Source organism: Emydura macquarii, unplaced genomic scaffold, assembly GCF_026122565.2.
Source record: "Emydura macquarii macquarii isolate MOO-44397 ecotype Brisbane River unplaced genomic scaffold, CSIRO-AGI_Emac_v2 contig_3080, whole genome shotgun sequence".
Classification (NCBI taxonomy): domain Eukaryota; kingdom Metazoa; phylum Chordata; order Testudines; family Chelidae; genus Emydura; species Emydura macquarii.
This window is the reverse complement of record NW_027133217.1, coordinates 3,581,000-3,599,137: the sequence shown is the minus strand read 5'-3', so window position 1 is coordinate 3,599,137 and position 18,138 is coordinate 3,581,000. Positions and strand designations below refer to the sequence as shown.

The 18,138-nt window shown below is 46.2% G+C and overlaps 1 protein-coding gene across 19 annotated transcripts in view; it reads left to right on the top strand.

Annotated features, from left to right (window-relative positions):
* The first annotated feature begins 3 nt into the window (after positions 1 to 3).
* Positions 4 to 18,138, top strand: part of OBSCN (obscurin, cytoskeletal calmodulin and titin-interacting RhoGEF) — a 276,095-nt gene continuing 257,960 nt past the window's right edge. For all 19 annotated transcript variants that reach the window (XM_067530494.1, XM_067530493.1, XM_067530487.1 and 16 more), the window contains exons 1-2: positions 4 to 224; positions 14,814 to 15,954. In XM_067530494.1, the coding sequence (XP_067386595.1) occupies positions 14,823 to 15,954 (1,132 nt within the window). In that variant the 5' untranslated portion in view covers positions 4 to 224; positions 14,814 to 14,822. The remainder of the gene's footprint in view (positions 225 to 14,813; positions 15,955 to 18,138) is intronic.

Genomic DNA, 18,138 nt, shown 5'->3' with positions numbered 1-18,138 from the left:
GTGGAGACACTGCAAGGGAACTAGGGGACGTTTTATTGCACGTCCCCACCATTGCTGGGGTTTCTGTTTTATTTACTGGAGGGGGGGGGGGACCAAAACCCAGATGGTCTCCCCATGTCCCCCACATCTTTCTCCCCTTTTCCCCGTATCTCTCTCAGTAAGGATCTGCTTTCCCTCACCCCGATGAGAGCCGCTTGCCTCCCCGGACTCTGACAAGACTCCAGGTAAGGTCCTGAGCCTCAGCTGAGGGTGGATAATGGGTTTCAGCCAGTCTGAAGAAGGCAGAGGGACTTGTTCATGGCTGAACGAGGAAGGAGGTGATTTCAGAGCTCCACATTCATTACATCCAAATATTTATTGCCACATTAAAAGCATTTGAGGTGAACGATGACAGAGCTTAAGGTCAAGGAAACGTTGGCCTGAGCAGTATTTTAATTTTCACTGGATTATTTTGCCTGGGCCGCCAGGAGAATAAAGAACAGCCTCCAAAGCAGTTGTGCAAAGATGGGAAAAATGGGGTTGAGGAGCTTACTTTCAGGGGATTAACTTTGACCTTTGTAACTTGTGGATGTCAACCTGTGGGAAAGACAGGCTGGTGGGGGTGGGGCCGGGGTGTTGGGAGGGAGTGATTTTGTTTGATTTGGTTTCCAAGGCGCATAAACCAAGCATTGATTTTTCTCTTTAGTAAGTTTTTCACTGAGCTCCTCTATGTTCCCATGTCAGTGCCAGTTCAAGCGACCACCCCTCCTCCACCCCCATGGCCACTCTCAGCTAGCATTTCTACAGATGGCTCTGAGGAGAGATGGAGCCCGACAGCTGGGGCTATTTTAGGAGCTATGGCTCAGTGGGATGGAGCGGGTGTGATGGCAATGACATCCACCTTTTAAAACATTGACGTGTTTCTATAGAAGCCATAATGCAATTGTCATATAGGGCTTTTTTCTTTTCTTTGTGTGATTTTGGTTTTGTTTTGAGAATTACAAACCTTTCTGAGTGGCGTGGCTATATAAACATTTTAAAAGGTTATTTTCGTTAGATCTTATTACAACTGGGTTTTAGCTGTAAATTTAAGATGTGGAGCTAAAGTAGTTTTGGATGTGGAGCTAGGGTTTTGGTTTGGGCCTATGGGGCGTGTGTGTGTGTGTGAGAGAGAGAGAGACTATAGATAGATAACCAAATTACAGTATTGCTAGCCTCAAGCATTCAAAAATCATAAATCAGCCATAAAACAAAAATCACGAGATTCTTAAAATTGGGGTTGTTTTCTGGTTTCTTAATCTTTAACGTGTTTTAGGGACACATTTTCAGTCTTTCCCCTGCAATCACAAAGGCTAGAAATGTACTGGTTTTAAAAATGAAAGCTGCAATTGTCGCATAATAGCTTGTCTTCGGAGCTGGCGCTATAGGGAAATATCCAGTAGTGTGAGACTTGTGAATAAAAATTGAGGGTTGGCAGCACTACCGATGACTCCCATGGATTGCTAGTTATGACCCTGGCACGCTACGGTAGTATCCCTCTCCCTGTCTCTCCCACTTTGCCATATTTTCCTCCATAACAAAGGGCAGGAATGAGGATTCCCAAACTCTAAAAGCTCAAATATATTATCTATTTATGCATCGTCATGTCAGTAGGAGTGATGGCTTTCAATGCATGGTTCTGCACAGAAAAATAAAAGGCACGGATCCTGCCTCAGCCAGCCAGCTAAAGGCCTGGTCCTGCAAGATGCTGAGTGCTCACATTCCCATCAAAGGCAGTGGGAGTTGGAGCTGAGCACCTTGCGGGAGTGAGTTCTAAATTAGGCCCCGATCCTGAAATGAAGTCTCTGTGAGTGGAACCCTGTCCTTGCACGGAGCTTATTGCAGAATCAGGGCCGCAATAGGGCAGAGGGTGAAAGAACAATGAATGGAGAAGGGTGAGGTTTTCAAAAAATAAAACCATCCAAGGCCATGATCCTGCAGAGAATTTAGGCACCTGAATCATCTCATTGATGACTCCTGGTCTACTCATATGCTTAATGTTAAGCACGTACTTAAGTATATGGCTGGTTTGGAATCTGGGGGCATTGGTTCTGGTGTGTGCCCATGCTGTTTTTTTGTAATTTTGTAATATTTTATTTAATTTAATTGTGGTTGATTTGTCATCAGAAATGTTCAGGCTACTGGGGCTCAGAAATAGAGATTAAGGAGAAGGACATTCCATCCACTCACATTAACTGACCTTTGAGGATGCCAGGTGATGCTGTCCCTTATAACTGTGTAAATCTGTAGAAACTCCATTGGCTTCAGTGGAGTTACTCCAAATTTAAACTGGCATAAATGAGATGAAAATTGGGCCTCTCAGTTATGGACACTAGTCCTGCGATGAAACAGTCACCAGTGAATTCTGCCACTTTTAAGTCTTTCGGGTAAAATTGATCCCACGTCAGATGTTCTTTGCAAGTCCCTACACATCCTGTACACCACTCACACCTTTATGCAGGTCATCAGCACTAGTGTGAATTTCATCCTTGCAGCATTCTGTCTGGTGTAATGGTTTGGCCATGTCCATTGATTATGGAGCCACTTGAATAGCTCTGTAGTTAAGTTTGCAGCTAACACAGAATACTTGCACAGGGGCTGTGGTCTGTTTGGTAAAGCTAGCTCATTCCCTGGGATATCATGAAAGGTAACAGGGCAGCCGGATCACTGAAGTTTGCCTTTAGCAGCTCTTCTACAGACTTCAAAGGAAATTAGCACTTCTCCACTTGGTTACCCACATAACTTTTCTTCCCAGCTGATTATTTTACTGATGTATTGATTTTATATAAAACAATCCCTCTGATCGTTGCATGTAAATCACACATTAACAGTATTGCCAACTTTCTTCATTTTATTTTGTTCTCATGACATTTGGTGGTGTGTTTTTTTCCTGAAAGCCCCAGCTCCCAGAGTCAGATGGTTACAGGAAAATCTCAGCTATCTTTTTTTTTTTAAGTAAGTTTCTACCTCTCACTGCTGCGGAGAAAAGCTTAGAACTGTTATCTCCAAAGTCTCAGAAGCTAGAAGGCACAGAAAAACCAAATTTAATATTTTTAAAATGTCATGATTTTTAAGCCAATCTCATGATTTTTGAACACTTGGAATTGACACTGGTGTTGTATATTCTAACATAGGATGGTAAAGAATAAGCAATTAAGCTTGACTGAGGACAACAGTAACTTCCATTGGCTTTTTAAAGGACAGAGTGAAAACCGACTCAGAATTTCAAGATCTGACCAATATGTAGCAATCTGCATGGAACTTGGAGGGAGGAGCACAGGTTGCAGGAAGGAAGAGTTTAGAGGTGGCACCCGAAGTGAGTTTGCGTGCACATGGCTGGAATGCTAGCTGCAGTTGTACCACCTGTGTAAATAGTTCTCTTAATAAAGAGCCAGTTTAGTTTTAGAAACACAACGCCCTCTCGTTACTTCCCACCACATGGTACATAAAACATGGTGACACTGGTAAACCTAGTGAGACTGACGACACGGAAGAGATTGTGGCAAACAGGCAAACACAGCATTACCTGGAAACAGAGCAAACAGGCAGCATGGAAAGACTCAGGCCATCAGGAGGTGCCATTTTCTGGCAACACCTCATTGGTTTTGGATAAGATTTTACCTTAGATTAGTTAGATTCAGAAGTTCACCTCACACCCGCCTAACTTCTTTAAAGCTACTCATTACAAATGTGCATAGCTTACACAAATTTACCTCAGGATGAATTTTATTGGACATATATCCAGTCTGTCACCACACTTCACAATCACATTTGTACCTAGTAACTATGATAGAGACCTTCAGGCTTTTTGGCAGATCACTTTGTTGAATTCTGGGACAGAGCGAGGGTCTCGTATATGGTTGTCACACGCTTCCTTTTCACTTTCCCTCCTTCTGTGTTTCCTCGGCTTCTCTGTGCTCTTAGCATGATACAGATAAAGGCTAAGATTTTCAAAAGCACCTCAGGTTTCAGAAGTACCTGGATTTTCACTGGTTGTTTAATAAATTCATAGATGAGTGAAAGCCCGGAAGGGTGATGATCTAATCTAACCTCCTTTATATGACAGGCGAGATAATTTTATCTAGTTACTCCTATACTGAGCCAATCCTTTGTATTATGCTCCTAACTCCCTTAGGCATTTCCTACCCAACTTCTTTAATGCCAGTTTTGTCCCTTTTGCAATGGATTACATTGCAGTGCTGGGATGAAGTATATTGCTAAATATAAATATATACACACACACTCAAAGCCCAGAACTATTTTTTCTACCTATAGGTCTGATGCTGCCGTGTGCTGAGTGCCTCCTGCAAAGTTAATGAAACTTGAGGGTGCTTACCAGCTTATTGGACTGGGCCCTAATTAGCATATATGCATGTAGCCCCCATCTATCGTCTTTGTATATATTTTTTAAACTCTTCAATCTTTTTTCTTATAACAAATCAAACAAATTCTAGGTGCCCACCTATGTTACATGTACAGAAATATTAGCCACCAGAAACAAGAAAAGACCATGATATTTTCACAATGCGCGGATTCCCATGTATTAATCACAATATTTCCAGCACATGGATTTTTATGGCACATAACACACAAACAAACAAACAAAGACCCAGAAATCAAAGTCAAGAAGGGAAATGATAGTATGTGGGAGGGTGCAGAAGAGACAAAGAGGAAAGGGAGGAAGTGTGTGGATTTACCTCCTGTGTGACTGTACAACTCCAGTGATTAGAGTGCTAGTTTTGGAGACTCAGGTTCAATTCCCTCTTCCACCACGGACTTGCTGTCTGACCTTGGGCATGTCATTTAGTCTCTCTCTGCCTCAGTTTCCCATCTGTAAAAGGGGAAATGGTACTTCTCTACCTCACAGGCATATTTTGATGATAAATACATTAGTGATTGTGAAGTACTTTGATAACTATGGAAGATAAGAGCTAGGTATCATTTTATTATCAGAAAGTAATGTCCTCTCATGAGGATTTTACTCTTGGGCCAAGTAAAGGAAGATAAGGAGTGGAATGAGGAAGGACCTGTCTTGTCATGTTGTACCTTTTAAAGAAGGGTTAGGGAAAGGCTGTGGATTGATTCATTTGTTGTTTTAATGAATGTATCCTACTGACTGGTTTGTGTTGTCCTGATGCAGTGGTCCACATAGCTAGGTATTGTGCTATTTATTAAAAACAAACCAATTGCATTGTCTCAGTGGATAACAGTATAATCGATCAATGCCCTGTACTGCACAAAGAAACCCACCCACTTAACAGCAAGGAGATAAGCAGCATCTCTTTCCATGAGCACTTTAAACCCTCCTGCTCTGTACCTCTACTTGCTGCTGACTGGCTCCCAGATTGATTCTGAGATGGTGGATTTTGAGCTACAAAACCTGAGGTCTAGCCAAGAGGCTCTCTTCCTGTGACACACCGCCTCAGTGGCATCAGCAGGGTTGCCTGAGCGGATGCGCCTTGTTAGAAGAGAGAGGAGGTGGCTGGCAGGGCATTCTCCGTTAGGGCTCTGGACTTTTTCAACTCCCTTCCTCCTGAGGGAAATTCTGACCCCACTGAAGTCAGCAGGAATTGTGCCATGGATGTCAACGGGACGAGGAACTCACCCTGGGTCTGAAACAGTCCAAGTTGCTACCCTTCAGGGTGTGCTAAAAGACCTACCCTTTTCCCCTTGCTAGTGTGGAGATGGGTAGGGATGGGTAGCAGTGGGGTGGGGACTGTGTGGTAGGTCGATTGGTTGTGATTAGATTTATGATGTCGCTAAGATACTTGATTTCATTGGGGGGTAGCTGACGGGGCTGCTTATCGGTGTGTTCTTCTTTTTTTTGTTTTTTTAAAAAGACAATCGGGAGCCCACAGCACCTGTTACAGAGTAATGAAAATCCACATAAGGGAATGAATATATAAGTCCAGTTAGATGTTAATGTAAAGCCAGACTACCACCCCTCAGGGCACTTGTTGAGAGCGTTACATAGGTGAAGACATGGTCCCAGCTCTACATGTTGAATTGGGGAGGTGAAATTCAATATGTATGGTCAATATTATAAAAGGCACAAGACAAACTGAAATAGGGGTTGGAAGCTGATTTCACTTGGTAAAATTTAGTAAAGGCCTAGTTCCAGTAGTACCATTGTCTGAAGCCTGGCTTGGTGTTTGTAGCATCATGTGACAGGGTCAGACTAGATGGTGACTGGAGAGTGCTAGAAGGCCAATATATCAGCCCCAGGCTCAGCAAATCCCTTTTCCCCAGTAGCTGAGCAGGGGTTACTCCAGGTTAATTAACACACCTGGAACCAATCAAGGCCTCGCCTAGGATTTATTATTAAAAGCCTCTCCTCCAGAGAAAGAGTGTGGCTGGAGTTGTGAGAGTGAGGGGAGCTACCAGAGTGCGTGAGCAGACAAGACACGGTCAAGAGCCTGGAGGGTTTAGGAGAAGGAGCAGAACGCTGGCAGACGAGAACCCTGCAGGTACAAAGACTGGGGGAGGGAAAAACCCTGCCCGAAGACAGCAAAGGATCTTTCCCAGGCCTGGAGGCTTGAGGGAAGAGACCCTGCCAGAAGGGAAAGATTGAACTGGATATTTGGTTTGGGCACTACCACGCCTAGTGGGGCTGTCAGGGGTCAAGAGCCTTCCCTGGCAAGAAGGCCAGGTAGAACCCCTATCCGAACAGGGTGCGGCCATTAAGTCAAGGAGCACGGGGAAGTAACCCCGGGAAGCTAGCAGCTTTCCAGAAGCCACAACACGAGGCTGCTACTTGGAGGGTCCCTGGGGTTGGGGCCTCGAGTCAAGAGTGGCCCCATCTACCCACTACTGGCCATTCACTGGAGGGGCAAGAGCCCCAGTGAAGAGGCAAGGGCCTGTGAGAACCAGAGACAGAACTGGGAGCCAGCAGGGAGCGGCCATCTCAGAGAGGCTGTATTACCCTCCCCCACCACTAGAGGGTGGAAGAACACTAAGGGGTGAAGCCGTTCCCTGACCCAGCGCTAGAAGGAAGCGCTGGACCCACCGAGGTAGAGGAAGAGCTTTGCCACAATGTTTATACCATGTTTGAACTTGTATTCACTCAGGAAGCGTCTGAATCACATTCTTTTTGTTTACTGATCTTTTCCATGGGTTGGACTGTAGAAGAGAAACCCAACTTGTTAGTGCCACATGGTAGATACGTATGCTGTCTTGTCTGCGTATCCATCTATCTATCCATCCATCATTTCCAAGATGCCTGCCATTGCGGTACAATATTCTGTCACCAGTTCATGTGAGTGAGCAGCACTCTTTTTTAACAGCCATGTTGCTGGACAGAAGGCAAATGCCCAATCCCAGGACTAATACTTTCTGCAATGTCCCAATTTCAACCTTTTTTTTTTTTTTTGGCCAGATGATGTAGCAGCACTTAATGTCCTTCACTGGTGTTAGTCAAGTGTCACAGTGCAATCAGAGGCAATGTTTTTTCAGGGTGGAATGTAGGGATAGGAAAAACTGCTTACAAATTCCCACATTTTAAAATGTGCATTAAACCTAGATTCCATCCTATTTCCTTGATACTTTTTCCAAGGAGCTAAACATACGGTTCTGTAAGCCCTCGACATATTGACTTCAGAGCGAGTGCTACACCCTGAAAACTTCCCAGATCAGATCCTCCTGACTCCGTCACATCCAGGTTCCTGAATGGAGCAACGTGTTGGAACGTCCCTTGACAATACAACTGTTGATGTGTGTCAGCCCATCGTAGTCACAAGTATATTTTTATTATTATTTATTTGTATTGATGTAAGCGGGGTCTGGATGGGCTCTCCCCTGCCAAGCTGGCTGTGGGAAAGGGAACAGGCATCAGGGCCAGATTGTATTTGCATGAGCACACCCGTGCTGCTTAGATGCTCAGCATGATGGGACTGCTTTGCCCAAACGACCCCTTTGGCTGGTGTTAGGTTAGGTGTTTAGTGCTCATTGCAGGGCTAATGAAAGGTTGTTCCCCTTATTGTATGAGCAAAGGGCAGCAGAACTGTGCCGAGCCTGTTCTGATTGAAGGGTCACTATCATCTGAACTGAACCGGTTAATCTCGGATGCCAGAGTGAAGGTTGATAGTTGGGAGGGGAGGGGGGGAAGATAGTCATGCCTGGAAGTGTGGGCTCTGCTTAGGCATGGTTTAACCTTCCCTTCCCGCTGGTCAAAGATGGAGCTAAATACGATTCCCTTAGGGGTGTGTTGTTTTGTTAAGTGCTTGCCGGAGCTGAAATCATCTACTGTGGGACAGTGCTCACGGAGGTTCACTCGCTGAGAGCTAGCAATCGCTAAGAGCTGGGTGGAACCTCAAGGGACGGAGGTCGTGGTGGAGAAGCAGGTGGTAGCAGAATGTGACAGTGTGAACCCTGAACTCTGGGTCATCACTGTCCCAGGACAACTACTGTAAGTGGGGTGTGCAGGAGAGAGACAGGAGGGCCCAATGTACTCTGGGGTGGGGGTTTTGCTCATGGTTTTATGTTTGAGTCCTGCTTGTGCTCTTTTCCCAAATTAATGCTGAGTTACGTCCCTCCTTTTATTAAACAGTCTTCGTCCCACACTCAGACCTGTGCCTGCGAGAGGGGAACTATTGCCTTTTGGAGAGGGGTGGCCTATAACGGGCGGGGGCTCGAGCTGGTTTTGTGGTGGAGTGTTGAAAGGATCCCCTAGAGGTTGAATCCTTGTGGCTGCAGACTCCACCTGGCAGAAGGGTTACATTCCCATAGCACCGAGGAGCCCTACTCAGAGACCAGTGCTAGGTACTCCCGGTCTGAAAGAGCTGACAAGCAAAGTGATTTTTGCAAAAATTACGTTTTCGTGACTGACTAAATCTCGAACGTTCTCGTTCCAAACATGATAGATTTCAACTTTCACACCCCCTGACCGCCCCCCAGTTGCTTTTGACGGATTTAAGTCAATATTTAACTTTCAGTGAAGAACCACCATCTCCTCCCAAAACACTGTCTCGAGTATCTTGTGTCACTCTTTAGGAGAGGGAAATTGTTAATTTTTAGTTCTTCGTTTTTCCTCTACTACTTCAAGGGTTTTTCGCAACGGCTGGATTTCTTCTAGCTGGCCGGCTTGTTGAGTCCATCGCCAGGGCAGTGCCCTGAAGCATGTGCCTGGCCTTGCTGCTAATTTTTCCTGGAACTCTTTTTGTGAGAGCAAATATTTTTTTTGTCATCACCGGCCTCTCTGTCACTGTATGTGTGTGTCTGTACCCATGCAGTGTTGTAGCCGTGTCGGTCCCAGGATATCGGAGGGACAAGGTGGGTGAGGTATGATCTGCTATTGGACCAACTCCTGTTGTGAGAAAGGCGAGTTTTTGAGCTTCCTGTAAAGGGCAGTAGGTGGCTGCAATGAGGGAGGAGGCTCAGGAAGATCAGAGAGTGCTAGGAGTGAGAGGCTGCAGCAGCATCCTGGGGTTTGCGACTAAGATCCCAGCTGGGAAGGGCTGGGCGTAGCTTGCTAAAGCAGGAGAGATCCTGGGCAAGCCAGGGAAAGAGTGAAAGCTCTCCAGGCAAGGAGGCCTGGGGGGAGGAAGCGAAATGTTAATTCGGGACTTGGAGTTATTGGCTGTGGGTAAACCCACACCCTGGAGAGGAGTGTTTTGATCTCAGAAAAGTTGTGTGGAGTCTCTGGAAGGAGCTCTTTGAGGGAGAAATTATTAGCAAGGCACCACAGAGGCATCCTGGCCACGTGGGGGTGCTTGGATGGCGGCCAACCCTGTGACAGCCCCTCGTTATAAGTGCCCCACAATCACCAGTGGATTTTATCCTTTCAACACCCCTGGGAGGCAAGGCAGTGCTATTATCCCCATTGTACAGATGGGGAACTGAGGCCCAGAGAGATTAGGTGACTCACCCAAGGCCACATGGGAAGTCTGTGGCTGAACGGGGAATGGAATCTAAATCTCCTGAATGCTCAGTGTCCTCCCTTCTTGTCCCAGGGACAGGCACTATAGAAACTGGTCTGAAATAATAAAGGCAGCCCGTCGATTTCTGTGTGTGACTCCTGCCCTGGTAGCAGTGATAGAAAAAGGACAGTTCAGAATGATGGGGCAGGGTGAAGGCTGGTACAGGCAGGAACCTCAGGATCTTGGCCTTTCCCGTAGAAGAAGGACGTGGACTCGGTAGTCCAGGGCAGAGCACCTGCCTGCTTCACTTGGGAGCGTCAAGGACTGAGGAGTTGGCATAAAAACAAGAGTTCACTTAGGAGGAAGACTCTAGCCAGGGGAAGCTGGAAGGAAAATCTCCCTGGGGGTTGATGGGAGAGGCTGAAATTTTTGATGGAGCCAGGCCTCAGTTAGCCTCAAGCCTGGAGGTGAAGCATTTCAGAGACACTTAGGTTATACTGCAGCTCGGTGCAAGTATAAAAAGAGCAATGCTGAGCGTTACTGGCGTTAGAGCACAGCAGCTTCCAAATGGGGTAAGGGTTTGAGAGCCAGCTAGACAGGAGGGGCTCCTGCAGGGCTTAGAGAGAGTCCAGCATCTGGGACGTGGCTCTGCCTGTGTCCACGTAGGCAGATGGTGAGAGCAGGAAAGTGCCAGTAGTGATGAGGAGGGGGTGCTTTGGGGGGATGGGAGGTGGATGCCAAGGGGTTTAGGAACTGAGAATTCTGGTGCTCCCTATTCCCCCAGAGAAACTCTCGGGCTTGCAGCTGGATTTGCCTTCCCACACCTCCCAGATAAACTCTTGTCTTTATGTCCACTCCTCAGTCCTTGAACCTAGGAAAGCATCTCTTTCCAGCCCAGCAGGCAGGTGCTCTGCCCTGGACTCCTGCCTGAGTCCCAAGAGCCAGACGTCGTCCATTTTCACAGTACACCCGCAGAAGGGTGTTCTTGTGCTTGTGACGGTGGGCAAAATCTGTGTTCAGGGGCCCTGATGTGCGGTGGTGAGAAGTTCACTGAAAAGTCACTGGCTGGCTCCTGGCCAGACACACCACGTGACTCCCACGGTCTATTCGCTCTGATCATGTCTCAAAGAACAAGAAGAGAGTCCCTTTCCCAAAGTCCCTGGTGCATTAATTGCAAAGGGCCTGATCCAAAGCCCATTGATTTCAATGGAAATTTCCGTTGTCTTCAGTGAGATATGGATCGGCCCCAGGGTGCATGTGTACATCTATTCACCACTGCTGTAATTTTCCCTCTTGTAGTTCTACAAATGTTAAAGGTGGAAAAGGGGTTGTATGCCATAGTAGCTGCAGGAGTGCGCTAAAGACACATGCACAAACCTACAGGCCAGTTTGAGACATGGTCCTACATGTTTACTTTAGATAAGCAATGTTTCTTGACATAACACACTGCTTTTCTCACAGTCTCAGGAAGGAAGTGTAAGGAGGTTTCTAATATGAGTATAAAACCAATGATGTGTCTGTGGTAGTAGCTTTAGGGTTAACATCTTCAGGCTGCAGCTACTAGGGGGCTGTCCTTGCACACAGGAACTGGTCTGTCATTCTGTCTAGCAGAAATGGTGACTACGGTTGGTCAGGAAATGCTTTTTTTTTTTTTTTTTTTCCCATGAAAATTTTCAGTGAAAATGTTTTTATTTTCATAGAAAATTTTCTTCAACATTTTTTGTTGAAAAATGGAAAACTGAATGTACTTATTTATTTTATTTTTAAAAATGTGTTGTATTTATTTACTTATTCGGCATTGAGAGAGCAAACATGGAAGTGTTTTGGTTTAAAATGGGAAACTGTCAGTTTTTGTTTGCCAAAACCTGTGGAAAAAATTGGTTTGGGGGTTTGGGATGTATTTGATGAAACCCTGAAAATTTTCAGCAAAAATGGAGTTTTTTTTCTTCACATGTTTTGTCAAAAAGCCATTTTCTGTCAAATGGAAAGTTTACAATAAGCTAGAACAGTGACACATTGCAGAAGGGAAGAGAAAATAATGTCATATTAATGAATATTATTATTCTAAAGTTTGTTTATGAAAGGAAGATTACATTAATTGTTTGGTCCTGGTGGCCTTCCAAGGCCTTCCCAGAGTCTCAATGGTAGCTTGATTATTTCCCCATTCAATATTAATAATAGAAAATAAATTAATGCAGATGCTGCCATTGTGAATCTACATTTATCCAAGGATTTCCTAGCAATTTATCAGCATTTAATTGCTCCTGGGAGATAGGTGTTTTGATCGCCAGCTGGGGAAACAGAGATACAGATCAGTTCCAGAGGGGTAGCCGTGTTAGTCTGTATACAGCAAAAACAACGGGAGTTCTGTGGCACTTTAAAGACTAACCAATTTAATTTTTGTAGGCATAAGCTTTCATGAGACCCAGCTCACTTCGTCTGATGCAGAACGTTCTACCTCTGCATCTGACGAAGGGAGCTGGGTCTCATGAAAGCTTATGCCTACAAAAATTAAATTGGTTAGTCTTTAAAGTGCCACAGAACTCTTTGTTGTTTTTTCAGAGATACAGATGATTCATTTTTATTTTTAAGCCTTATTTGTAGTATAGTGGTGCTAGGTGCTGTACAAAAACATAGTGAGAGTGGTGAGTTTACAGTTTTAATAGATAAGGCAGACAAAGCGTGTGTGTGTGTGTGTGTGTGTGTGTGTGTGGAAACTGAGGCACAGAGCATCAAAGTGATTTGCCCAAGGTCACGGAGCAGGCCAGTGGCGGAGCTGGGAAGAGAACCCAGGAGTCCTGCTTCCTTGCTTAGAAAGTTTTGCTGGTTTTGGAACTGTCGTCAACAGTGAAATATGAGTCAGAGGAAAGAAGGAGAAAAAAGCAGCTGTGCAAATGGTGAATCATTCTTTCAAGAGACTAAAGCAGGTTTTTAGGCCTGGTCCTGCTGATTTCCAGTGTGTGGGGGTGGGGGAGGGGGTGTGTGAATCCTGAGAACATTTGTCATTGGGTGATTTGGTGGGTGGGTTGGTGGCAGGCAGGGAAGCCAAAGAGCTTTAGGATTAGAGAGGATATTTCTGTCCCACTGACTGCCTGATGTCTCCTTTTGGAGTTATTGAGATGGACAACAGCCCACCATGCCAGTCACTGAACTGCTTTGTGTGGGAATCTGAAGGTAAAAAATCACGGACATATAAGGATTGGCGATTATCACTAATTAGAGGATTCAAAGATAGCTCAGTGCATATTAGAATCCTCAGCAGGGAAGGGTTATTTGGCATGATAAGACTGAGTAGATGGAGGAGCCTGGTGAATCGGGACTTGCAGCGATCAAGGGCTTAGTCATTTCAGGAAGTCTTCTCAGGAATTCCATAGCTGGCAAACTTGTTCTCTGTAGTGTGCTAATGCAGGGTCCACCCCTGGTCCCAGTCCCGTTTTGCTATTGCCATTAATAGGAGCCAGCCATTAGATAGCTCTGTAGCCCTCCATGTATATGCTAGCCAAATTCATAAAAGAAGCTCCTTCACTCTTTTCCACTTAGGAAAAAGAGATCTCACCCCAGCAGCGAAAATAGGCCAGCCGGGAATCTATGTCAGGGTTAGTAAAAATAAATAAATTAATACAAATACGCGAGGAGGCTCCCAGGGGACATGTGCTGTGTGGAATCCACTGGGAAATTCAAATGGGTTAACATCTGTAACATTGCTCTTCAGCCCAGCAGAGGTGTGTGTGTGTCAACACTACATTAACGATCAGCGCTGCTGCTAACTGCTTTTAACTCTCTCAAGACACGACTGTGTCAGAATTGGCCTGACCTTTAATTCCAAGCGGTCCTTACATCATTTTCCCTTTGCTGATCTGTCTTTGAACAGCTGGGAGCTAGTGCACTGCAAGCATCTAAGGCAGCGCAAAGTTGGCAGGCAACGAAGGAGAAATCTTTGAGAGCTTTAAGCCACAGTTTTTGGAGGAGTTTGACGCCCATTTGGATTCAAACTTGCAGTCACTTTTGGAAATGCGCAAGGCACTGCTTTGCATTTTCTGCTGGATGTGCAAGTGGCTGCCACACCCTGGCTATCCTCCAGGAGAAATTAGCCAGAGTTAAACTGTTGCCTTAAATAGCAATTGAGGAATAAAGAAGATATCATCAATAATGCACCAGGCTTGTCTGTCTGTCCTTCCAAACACTGCCCCCCGATGACTGGAATGTCCTCAGGCGGTGATAGTTTGTGAACATGGTGTTCTCTACTGCTGTTGCCCACAGAGGAAAAGACGTCTGGAAGGGGAGGGAGAGAGACATAGAACGGATGAAAAGAAGAGCAGAGGGAGGTGGGAATGAGCAGGATAAAAAGAGACGAAGGAGGGGGAAGGTTGATGAAAGGGGGGAAGGAGAATAGGAAGAGAGCTGAAGGGGAGACAGAAAGATGAAAAGATAGATGTGAAGAGGAGAAGAGAGTATGGGGAGAGGTGTCCTGGATGACACAGTCACACCAATCCATGCATATTTCATGGGTATCTGGTCCTAAAAAACCAATCCATAAATTATAGCTCATTAGAGCTACTTTGTTTTGGTAGTGCATAGATTCTAAGGCCAGAAGGGACCATTCTGATCATCTAGTCTAACCTCCTACACAACACAGGCCCTGGAATTTCACCCAGTGATTCCTGTGTGTGGGGGCGGGTGGGGGAGGCGGGGATCACTTGTCCTTTTTACATAAGTGATTAATACTATTGAGCCCAAATTGAATTGTCCATAAAAGACGTATAACGCCCCTAAAACTTGCTGATTGATAATGCAAAATCAGTGGAGGAAATGCAATAGACTGATATCGCGTAAAGCAATAAGATGAGCAATAGTGAAGTATATCGGCACCACTGGAAGACCAGGCAGACATTGCATGCACACTCGTGTCTCAGCTTTCTCTTGGTCCTTCTGTTTTCCTAGGAAATCAAGATGGATTACAGTTCCTTCAGTGGAGCTCCAAGGTTCCTGACTCGGCCTAAGGCCTTCATGGTGTCTGTGGGGAAGGATGCCACCCTGAGCTGCCAGATTGTGGGAAACCCCATCCCACTAGTGAACTGGGAAAAGGATAAACTTCCGATCCAGTCGGGGGGAAGGTTTAAAATGGTGGAAGATGGTGATCTGTACCGGCTAACAATTTATGACCTGAGCTTAGAGGACAGCGGCCAGTACATCTGCAGGGCGAAGAACACCATCGGGGAAGCTTTCACTGCTGTCAGCATCAAAGTTGGGGAGGAGACCATGGTGACGGAATCGGCCCCTTACTTCATCCAGAAACCCTCCTCCATCAGAGTGACCCAGGGAGACGATGTTACGTTTAAATGTAAAGTCCAGGGCAGCCCGCCCCTCTCTGTGAACTGGGAGAAAGATGGGAGGCACCTGGGGGGATGGTCTGACTCCAGCCGCTTCGAGATCGAGTCCCTTGGGGAGTCAAATGCTCTCAAGATCCACGGTGCTCGGTCGGGGGACAGTGGGACATATATGTGTCGGGCAGAGAATCCCATTGGCTCCGCCAGTGCCACCGCCACCCTGGTAGTGGACACGCGTGGTTCTTACAATCCAAGCTCCAGCCACCTAGACGCAGCCTATGGCAAGACTGCCTCCTTGCTGTCTCACATGCAAAAGCGGCGCGAGGAAATCCGGAAGATGGACACGTCTATGCTGGCAGCCGCCGATCCCATGGCGGCCCCAGTGTACTCAGCTACCGAGGGGCTGTCGGGCATTGGTCTCAGCCTGTCTCTGGATTACGAGAGAGCTGCCAGCCTCACCACCAAATCAGCCCGCAATGCCAGCTTCGGGGTGCTGACGCGCACCTTCAACGTGACGGAGGGGAAGCATGCCAAGCTGAGCTGCTATGTAACGGGAGAGCCCAAGCCGGAAATTGTGTGGAGGAAGGACGGTGAGGTGATTACGGAGGGGCGCCGGCACATCGTGTACGAGGACGAACAGGAGAACTTCGTTCTCAAGATCCTTTTCTGCAAGCAGATCGATAACGGGCTCTACACCTGCACGGCCTCCAACCTGGCTGGGCAGACCTACAGCTCGGTGCTGGTCACGGTCAGAGGTGAGCAGTTATGTTTATTCATCCATTGGGGCCTATTGTAATCAGGGGGATGTGATTCAGTGACAGAAGAACTAGAAATGTCTCCGGTTTTTACCCCCTTTCATTTTTCCAGGTCTCACACAACCGTTCTCAAACAGTTATAGAGGGAACTCCTTCCATCCCAGTCCTCCCCTTAGCCTGGGTGCATCGGTCTATTCTGTCCTGTGCTCACTACAGCACTGGCTACCTCTTAGGTTTTTCTTCTCAGTAGAGCCATCCACTAGAAACCCTACTTCCTCCAGGTCTTTCACCATTACCTTCTAGTCCTGTCCCTTTTCCCAGCATGCTTTGCTACAGGGGCTACAATTCCCATGTGCCCCTGGAACTACCAGCCCCCAAATGCCTCTATTCTGGGCAGAAGCCAGGAACAGGGCAGAGTTGGACATGGGGACATCCCTTAAAAAGTCAGCAAACCTTGCTGGCAGTCATTCCATTGACTTCAGTGGAAATAGAATGAGTTTCTGCTAGTGTGAGAAATACTAAACGAACTCCTCCACAAAGGAAGTTTTCTTTCTTAGTTTTGAATTTTTAAACTGTTCTTCCATCATGCAAAATTTCAGAGTAACCCATTTGCACTCTAAAATGTCCCTGTGAAAAATGAATTTACATGTGAGAATTTTACTTGGTATATTTTTTAATGCTAAAGTAATAATTTTATGGAAGATGATTTCTAGCTGGCAAAATGGCCTGGGAAAATAGAATAGAGTTCTGCATTAAATTATGTGATAGTTTTTCAGGACAGTCTCTCTCTGTTATCTTTAATTAATAAACTGGTGCATTATGATCAATACAGTGCAGCATTCTAATATAAGTGCATTTTGCTAATCTGCATTTGAAAAGATACTGTATGCAGCATCGCCATCCCTAAGCATTCAAAAATCATGAGGTTTTAAAAAAAATGTTGGGTCCTTTTTATTTGCCTGTTGATTTTTTAAAAAATCTTTACTGTTCATGTTTTCAAGCTTTTCTCTGCAACTATGAAGGCTAGAAACTTACTTTTTAAAGAAATGAAAGAGAATCTAATATTATCACATGACTCTAAGAGCTGGGGATTTCAGGAAATCACCAAATACAGCAAGGCACGCAATAAAATCACAAGAATTGGCAGGAAAATACGTTTGCTTGAATTAAGACTGAAGAAGATTTTTTGTGTTTTCTGCTCGGTGTCCTTTAATAGCCTCAATGTACTTTTTTTAGCCACCAGTTTTTCACGGCTTCAAGTCTCTCCCACCCACTTTGCTTATGGCCTGGTGTCACAGCTACTGTATTTCCTTACAGAGAAAAAATCCAGGGGGACTCATAGATTTTAAGGTCAGAAGGTGCCATCACGATCATCTAGTCTGAACTCCTGCACATTGCAGGCCACAGAACCTCACCCACCCTCTCCTGTAATAGACCCCTAAAGATCTGAGTTTCTGAGTCAATGAAGTCCTCAAATCATTGTTTAAAGACTTCAAGTTACAGAGAATCCACCAGCAAGTGACCCATGTCCCATGCTGCAGAGGTAGGCGGAACCCCGCAGGGCCGCTGCCAATCTGATCCAGGGGAAAATTCCTTCCCGACTTCAAACCTGGTGATCAGTTAGACTCTGAGCATGTGGGCAAGACCCGCCAGGCCAGACACCTGGGAAAGAATTCTCTGGAGTGATTCAGAGCCCTGCCCATCTAGTGCCCCATCTCTGGCCATTGGAGTTATTTGCTGCTCCACATGGAGCCTAGTCCTGCTCCCACTGAGTTCAGTGGCAAAATTCCCATTCACTAGAAGGCCCTGGGGAGCTCAGCCCTACGGGGCACTACGTAACGTCTGGAAGGCACAGACTGTTCTCAGCGCCTGTCGGTTTCAATGAAGGCATTCAGCCTCTTCCAGGCGGTGTCCTGCACCTCACAGGACGGACCTTGCCGCTGCGCAGAGGCTCAGTGTTGGGGGTGCACTGAACTGCCCTGGGTGTCCATCACACACAGCCAGGCGCAGTCCCAATGCACCGGAATGCGGGCATGGCTCCCGCTGGCACCTGCTGGTGCAAACCACTGCAGAGGGGGGTGGCAAGGAGAGGCTACCCAGCGCATATGGTAGCTAAAGGAGATTGAAACGTGAGGGGGAGCTCTGGGGGGAGCAGTCACCGCCCCAGACAGGGGAAGAGGTGAG